At 53.1% G+C, this 8,148-nt stretch overlaps 1 protein-coding gene across 2 annotated transcripts in view; it reads left to right on the forward strand.

The window, feature by feature from the left end:
* Positions 1-372, forward strand: part of IFT43 (intraflagellar transport 43) — an 81,195-nt gene extending 80,823 nt beyond the window's left edge. For both annotated transcript variants that reach the window (XM_040477789.1, XM_040477788.1), the window contains exon 9: positions 57-372. In XM_040477789.1, coding sequence (XP_040333723.1) covers positions 57-176 — 120 coding nt within the window. In that variant the 3' untranslated portion in view covers positions 177-372. The remainder of the gene's footprint in view (positions 1-56) is intronic.
* The last annotated feature ends 7,776 nt before the right edge of the window (positions 373-8,148 follow it).

Raw genomic sequence — 8,148 nt, forward strand, 5'->3', positions numbered from 1 at the left:
GACCGCGGGGAAGGGCCTTCTGCCTTCATCTTACCCAGCGCTGCCTCTCCGGGCAGGATGACGTCAGCTGGGACTGGGACCGTCTGTACACCGAGGTGTCCTCAGAGCTCCTCACCGAATGGGACCTGCTGCAGGCGGAGAAGGAGGACCCCGTGGGACAGCCCACGCACACCTGAGCCCTCGGCGGTCAGCAGACTGCTGTCCCCGCACAGAGTAATTTCTGCTTCGGACTTGAAAAAACGCGATAAGCCTACAGCTGAAGAAGCTTGCCGGTAGCTTAGCATTTTTGTATGGAATATTTTGTAATAAAAATGCTTATTTTCGGTAGACCATGTTGGATCATTCAAGTGTAATAAATTGCTTTACGCTGTGGCCATCTCTTCCTTTTCTTTCCAGCAGCCTCTTGGAAAGATTCGTCAAGAGTGGAGGAGGGCAGCTTTTAAACAGTCTGACGGGTTTGCTCCCCGCTGTTGAAGAGCATGAGGGAAAGCTAGACTCAGGGGGAGAGGAATGGCACCCCTTCTAGAAAGTGTTCGGTTCACAGAGGCCACGGCATTTCCCGGGAGCACCTGTCTACTTGGAAGCCCCTGGAAGCAGGGGTACGGGAGGCTGCAAGCCGCTACCCGCCGGGGTCCGGGGAGGGCCTGGCAGGACGCCTTTCTTACTGCGGATGTTCAGTTATGTTAGTGAAATTTTACTGTCTCCTTCGTGCTGTCGGGCAGCTTGGCTGAGGAGACGGCAAAAAGGGGGCGCGCTAAGGCGAACCATTCCTCACAGCGGGACTTGGGAGCTATTCTCACAGCACCCCCCTTTCTCCTTTCTTCTTGCAGCCCATGCCCAGGGCTCCCCAGGCACGCCCTTCCTTTCCGCCACGGGCTCCCAGAGCCTCGATGCTAGCTCTCATTAGAAGCGGCCGGCTTGCCCGCTCCGAGCATCCCACAGAATGCTCTCTCTCGGGGAGACTGGGACCCCCTCTGACCTTTCAGATACTAGCCGCTCGTCTCCACTGCCCCCCAAAGCATCATCGCTGCCTGTTTGCAAACCATGCCGACATCTGGAGCAGAGCCCAGCCCTCTTTCTAAACAGAGACATCTTTTGTTTTTGTTTTTCTCTCTTTCTCCCCCAAGACCTCTCATCTGAGGACAGGGACGTCTCCCTGCCCGCCTCCCCTAGATGCCACCTTGGATCAGGCCCATGCAGGCTGGCAGCCGCTGACTAAGCCCCGCTCCTCGGCCACAGCCACGGGGAGCTCGAGTGCTGCTCTCATCCAGCCTGGAAAGCCCTTCATTAAAATTCAGTAAAACAAAGAGGCTCAACACTTCAAAAACCCACTGGGGGGTTATTTTTGTATGACTACTAGTGCCCTTCCCCAGTGAGCCACGAGGGCTCCAGAGCCAGCAAAGAGACTGTGTGGCTGTTAATTATAAACTCAGGGATTTAGTGGCTTTGGGGCCCCTTTTCCTCCTCTTCCAGAGTCACACATTTAGCCCGGCCAGCCCCTCTTTGGAATAATTCCCGTGGTCACTGAGAACTTTGTGTCCAAGCTTGTTTTTCTTGAGCACCATTCTGAAACCCAAAGGAGAAAGGTCTTTCTAGTACCTTAATTACTAGCAAATTCAGCCGCCTCGGGACTCTGATAACCTTGGAGGTCTGTGGCCAGCCTGAGCAAGTGGCTAGGGGTCGACATCCTTCCTCCCTTTACTTTACGATTGCAGTGGCGGCAAGGTCTAACGCGTCATGAGCCCTCACCAGGTGCCAGGCACGGGGTTCAGCACGTACGAATCATCTAGCTTAATCCTGACAACCACCCAGCGAAGCACAGAATGTTTGTTAGCCCATTTTACAGATAAGGAAACCGAGGCTCAGAGAGGTAAAGAGATTGATTGCCCAAGATAATCCAGCTACTTGGTGGCGGTGCTGGAACTCAAAACCAAGTTCTCTGACACCTCTGTACTTTTAACACTTGTGTTAAAAGGAATCTTCTGCCGCCTCCAGCTTGGGAATGTCCTCGAATTTCCAGCAGGCCGAATTCGCAGCGTGCTGACCAAGCCCCGCCCCCCACGCCAGGCATCCCTTCTTTCGGTGGAGTGAGCACAGGGCAGAGGGCTTCTGTCCGGCCTGGGGAGGGCGAAGCCTCTCAACACGGCTGAGCTGCAGCGTCCCGGCCCCAGGAAGGTACAGATGACCTGGGCGGGGAACAGCTCTAAGTCATATGAGCTGAGCCCGGCTGAGAGTCATGTTCAGGCCACATGTGGCCAAGTCTCCTGTCACCTGTCGGCTTCGTCCTTTACACAGCATTTCAGGGGTCCTGGGGAACGACCTAGTTCTTACCCGACTTCTGAGATATCTTCCTTATGTCCCAACCAGCAGTGTCGCCCAGCCCAGCCTCCCTAGAAGAGGGCTCGAGAGGTGTGACAGAACGGATAAGCGTCTACAGGTACCCACGGTGTGGTTTTCTGCAGGCGCGTCGGGGAGGCGCGGAACGGGTCCTAGGGACGCTGCCTCCTACATGGGGCACCTCGGCGGGCTCCCGTCACCCCCCGAGCAGCTGAGAAGCGCCAGCTGGTCTCTGACAAAATCTCCCGTGGCATCTTTGGCATTGGGTGGTAGCTGCAGAGATGCTATTCGCGGGCCGGGCCCTGGTGGGGGAGTTTGTTCCTTCGTGAGATCTGGATTGCTGTTTAGCCAGGCTCTGTCGTAGGTGCTGCAGCCAGAGAACTAGGTAAGCCACACTCCCTTCCCTCTGCTGGGGGGGCGGGGGGGATGGACAAATAAATCAAACACATGGCCTGTCAGATGGTGATAGATGCAGAAAATTAAAGCTGGGATCAGGAGCTACGATTTTTTTTTTTTTAATTTTTTAATGTTTACTTTTGAGAAAGAGAGAGGGAGACAGAGTGCGAGCAGAGGAAGGAGAGAGAGAGGGAGACACAGAATCTGAAGCAGGCTCCAGGCTCTGAGCTCTCAGCACAGAGCCTGATGTGGGGCTCGAGCTCACGAGCCGTGAGATCATGACCGGCGCTGAAGTCGGGTCGGATGCTCAACCGACTGAGCCACCCAGGTGCCCCAGGAGTTATACATTTTAAATGGAGTAGTTAGGGGAAGCCTCACTGAGAAGGTGACATTTGAGCAAAGACCTGAAGAAGGCGAAGGGATGACAAGACTGGTAAGTGGATGACAAGACTGCACAGTGTTCTGAGCAGAGAGGACAGTATGTGCAGACCAGACGCTGGCAGGTCAGCGTGCATGGGGTGGGGGGGGGCAAGGGGAGAGCAGATGTTCTGTCTGGCTGCACCCGGAGCCTGGGCGTATCGCAGAGAGGGCATCAGGGGGCGTGGGGTCCACTCCCTCCAGTGCCACGAGCATTTCCAGGTCTCCTCGGCCTCGCCGGGCAGCCTTTGGGAAACTCAAGCTGCTGTGTGGCCTGTTGGTGCCTCTGCCTGGAAAAAGCAGGACAGTTCTTGCTACGTTGAGAGAGAGGGAAACCATGAGCTCTGTCTGCCACGGAATGAGGCCGAGGAGGCCTGGGGATGCTCGTGTCACTGGAGGGAGTGGACCCCACGGCACGGACCCCTGCATGGAACACGCCCTGGAAACTTGCAGCGCCGATGAAAAGTCCAAGCAAGAATTCCACGTGGGCAGGCCTGTCGCTGAACCTGAGGTCATCTCTGTCCCTGATTGTTGGCTCACATTTGCTGAACCCCAACGCACTCCAGACAGGCTTTAGGAACCATGTGCTGCAGACAGAAACTGATGCTGGTGCCTGCTCGGTGTTGCCTGACCGAAATGTGTGGCTTCCGTAAATCAGGGCCTTTCTTGCTTAGTGGTTAGGGCGGCTCCTCACAGCGTTGGCCCTGCAGACCTGAATGAAAGGTAGTGTTTGCTACAGTGAGCTGAGGAAGGTGAGCATCCTGGCTTGGCTTGTCCAAGCAGTGCTGTGCTTCTCTCCTAGGGCCAAAGAGCCATTGGGGGTGTGAATAGCTGGGGAGGGGCGGGGGCGGGGTGGGAGAAGGGATAGGGCACAGGAGCAAAGGACACAGATTCCAGAATCAGCCTGGGTTCCCGTCCCAGCTCTCCCACTGGTGGCTGTGGGTCCTTGAGTGAGGTGCTTTCCTATTCTGATCCTGTTTTCTCATCTGTAAAATGGGCGTGATGCTAGCACTATCCTCCTAGGATTGTGATTGCCCAGTTAAAGCTGACTGCTCTTCGAGTTTAGAACTGGACGGGCTCAAAGAGCGAACATAGGTAGGGGCGCTTGGGAGCATAGTTGACCATCTGACTCTTGATCTCGGTTCAGGTCATGATCTCACGGTTCATGGGTTCAAGCCCCACATCAGGCTCTGAGCTAATGGCGTGGACCCTGCTCGGGATTCCGTCTCTCCTTCTCTCTGCCCCTCCCTGGCTTGTGCTGTCTCTCTCTCTCTCTCTCTCTCTCTCTCCCCCAAAATAGACAAATTTTTTTTTAAAAAAAAGAGAAAAATGAACATAGGTTAAGTCGCATTGGATGTTTTTTTGTTTTTTTGTTTTTTTAAATTTTTTTTTTCAACGTTTATTTATTTTTGGGACAGAGAGAGACAGAGCATGAATGGGGGAGGGGCAGAGAGAGAGGGAGACACAGAATCAGGAACAGGCTCCAGGCTCCGAGCCATCAGCCCAGAGCCTGACGCGGGGCTCGAACTCCCGGACCGCGAGATCGTGACCTGGCTGAAGTCGGACGCTTAACCGACTGCGCCACCCAGGCGCCCCAGCATTGGATGTTTTATTGCAACGACAGTGCATTTTGCTAGGGGATATCACCTTCATTTCCTCTCCTGCTACCAGAATGGTTTGCCACCAGGGTCTTTTGTTTTTGTAGCAACTTTATTAAGGTACAATATGCACGCCTTAAAAGTCACCCACTGAAAGCACACAACCCATTGATTTTAGTAAATTTACAAAGCGGTGCCGCCATCACCATCGTCCTGACGTTCGTCGCCCTACAACGTTCCCTCCTGTCTGTTTACGGTACATCCCTGCTCCCGCTCCCAGCCCTAAGGCAACCCCTCGTCTGCTTTCTGACCCTGTCAATTTGTCCTTTCTGGAAATTGCATTTAAATGGATATGATGCGGGGCTGCTTTCACTTCACAGGTTTTCACGGTCCATCCACGTCATAGCACGTGTCAGTGGTTCGTTCTTTTGATCGTTGAATGGTGTCCCGTTGTAGGGGTTCACGCCACACTGTGCTTATCCATTCAGCAGTTGATGGGCTTTTGTCCTGTTTCCAATTTGGGGCTATGATCAATGATGCCCCTGTGGACATCCAAGTACGTGTCTTTGTGTGGACCCCTGGTTTCATTTCTCTTAGGCAGATTCCTAGGAGCAAAATTACTGGGTCTATGCTGTGTTTAACTTTTTTTTTTTTCTGTTTCTTTACATACTTTATGTAAAATCTCAAAAAATGTGAAAGGGCAAACAAAATAGTTTCAGAATTATTTACGTTTAACTTTTTAAGAAACTGCCAAACTGGATTTCAGGGCATCAGTTTTGTTTTGTTTGTTTGTTTTTCAGTGCTTTAGGGTATCAGGATTAATAAAGTACTCAATTTTTTTCTTGTAATTTTTCCTTAAGTTTTAAAAAAAATTTTTTTTAGTGTTTTTTTATTTTTGAGTGAGAGAGACAGAGTGTGAACAAGGGAGGGGCAGAGAGAGAGGGAGATACAGAATTCAAAGCAGGCTCCAGGCTCTGAACTGTCAGCACAGAGCCTGACATGGGGCTCGAATTCACAAACCGTGGGTTCATGACCTGAGCCAAAGTGGGACACTTAGCCGGCTGAGTCATCCAGGTGCCCCTTAAGTTTTTCAAAGGTGGTAGTTCAGTTTATAGGAGGTGCAATCTCCTTCCTTCCTTCCTTCCTTCCTTCCTTCCTTCCTTCCTTCCTTCCTTCCTTCCTTCCTTCCTTCCTGTCATTGAACTTATCTCGGTTTTGAGAGTGAAGAGCTCATCTGTCTGTTTCCCCCACCAGCCTGTAAGCTTCTTCAGGATAAGAAGGGGTGTTGTTTGAGTTTCTATAGAGCCCCTCGCGCATTCCAAGAGTTCCACGTCAAATATGACGTGGTCCCGACCCCAAGGGGCTCACAAACTAGTAGAGAAATAGATAGGTCTCATCTGTGTTTTCAAAGCACTGGCTCTGAAAACCACAGAGGCTCTCCAGAAGAGTGGAAGATCCCCAAGCCATCCATTGCAAAGTGCAGATGAAAATGGGGACAGAGGGAGCTTTGTATGTCCACCGAGAAGTACAGAGGTGGGGTTGGTTTGCTTAGAGCAGGGTCCGCAAACCGCAGCCCACGGGCCAAATCCAGCTGCCGCTGTTCCTGTAAAAGTTTTCCTGGAGCACAGCCATGCTCTTTCGTTTACACATTGTCCATGGCTGCCTCTGCGCCACGATCGCAGAACTTAGTTGCAACAGAGACCATGTGGCCCACAGAGCCTGAAATATTTACTGTCTGGCTCTTTACAGAAAAAGCCTGCCAACCCCTCCTTAGAGGACAGAATGAACACGACAAATAACAACACCCACATGCTCCCAAAGTTCAGCTGCGTGGTGCTATGCAGAAAATCAATTGTAGTAACAGTGATTTGAGTTAGACGTAAGGGAAGACTGGACGGGTGGCAAGATTCTGGCTCCTGAAAGAGAGAGACGAACCTCCCTTCAGAAAAGGGGAAGACAGCACTCATCAGTTCCAGCACAGCTGAGACATAAGCCATCTGGAGACAAAAAGCTGGAAAGAGCGACTCTGGGCTTCTTCTCGGCCCTCTGATGCTCTTTGAGATGCGGGCAAGGAGGGGCTTCTCCAGGAGTCGAATACCTTTGGCAGTGGGCTCAGGTGGAAGGGACTTAGGAGCAAGCGAGGGCGGAAAAGTCGGACTTTTCTTCTGGCGAGGTGGGAATCAGAAAGCAGGGGTGGTGGAACCAGACGGAGGAAGCGGCCGTCCCTCTTGCGGCTGTGACGCAGTGAATTAATTCCCGGCATATGTTCCCGGCATCTGTCGTGGTGGCCTGGACCGGAGGGGTCAGCGAGAGAGGGGACCATGCCAGGGCTGAGCATTAGCCCAGAATCCCCAGGCTGCTGGGGCTCTTGGCTCCCGCAGAACGGTGGCTGGCCCGCACGCCCAGGAACATCTGCTACAGCTGCAGCAGGCAGCACTGCCCTGGGGAGGAGGGGGTCCCCTCCGCAAGAAAGCACCTGGCTGTGAAGGGGCTGAGAAAAGACCAGTGAGAGTCCTGCAGAACCGCCTCTTCCAGATCTCGGCTGCGGTGGATTCCACCTGCCAGCCAGCTGGAGGTCTGATGTAAGGGAGCACCCCTGGTGAAGCAGGGCCAGGGGGAGCCACAGCCCTGGGTGGACACAAGGCAGGGATCTTGGGACGCCCTCCTAAGTACCAGTCGCGGAATCCCCCTGGATGCTCTTGGGGCTGCTGCCTGCAAAGTGTCCCTCGGGAGTCCGTGATCACCTGAGAGGAAGCAGGGCAGAGGACACGGGGGCTGAGAAAGCAGACGATGCCGCGTTCGCATTTCTGCTCTCTCATGCTGTACCTGCACATTCCCACACCTCTCTGTGCGATGGTTTCCTCGTCTGTAGAGTGAGGTAGAAAGTGACTACAGCCTCATCGGCTCTGGGCTGAGCAAACGACCTGCTACACGTCAGGTGTCTGGCAAGAAGTGAGCACTCAATGAAGGTTAGTTCTGATCACACCTAGGGACAGTCAGTGGTGACTTGTTGTCCCTGACAGGAAGTCACTGAGAGGACCTACGTGGGCATCTCCCCCAAAGCCATGAACTGGAGGCCTCTCGGCTGACCTTGAGCCATAGGACATTTGATTTGGCCTACACACTTCTTAAATTGTTTAGTTAATTATCAGCATTAAAAATGGAAAGGTTTCGGGCGCCTGGGTGGCTCAGCCGGTTAGGCGTCTGACTTCGGCTCAGGTCGTGATCTCACGGTTTGTGTGTTCGAGCCCGCTTCGGGCTCTGTGCTGACAGCTCAGAGCCTGGAGCCTGTTTCGGATTCTGTGTCTCCCTCTCTGTCTGCCCCTCCCCGTTTACACTCTGACTCTCTCTCTCAAAAATAAATAAACCTAACAAAAAAGAAGGAAGGAAGGAAGGAAGG

Source organism: Herpailurus yagouaroundi, unplaced genomic scaffold (genome assembly GCF_014898765.1).
Source record: "Herpailurus yagouaroundi ecotype Mexico unplaced genomic scaffold, PumYag 141, whole genome shotgun sequence".
Classification (NCBI taxonomy): domain Eukaryota; kingdom Metazoa; phylum Chordata; class Mammalia; order Carnivora; family Felidae; genus Herpailurus; species Herpailurus yagouaroundi.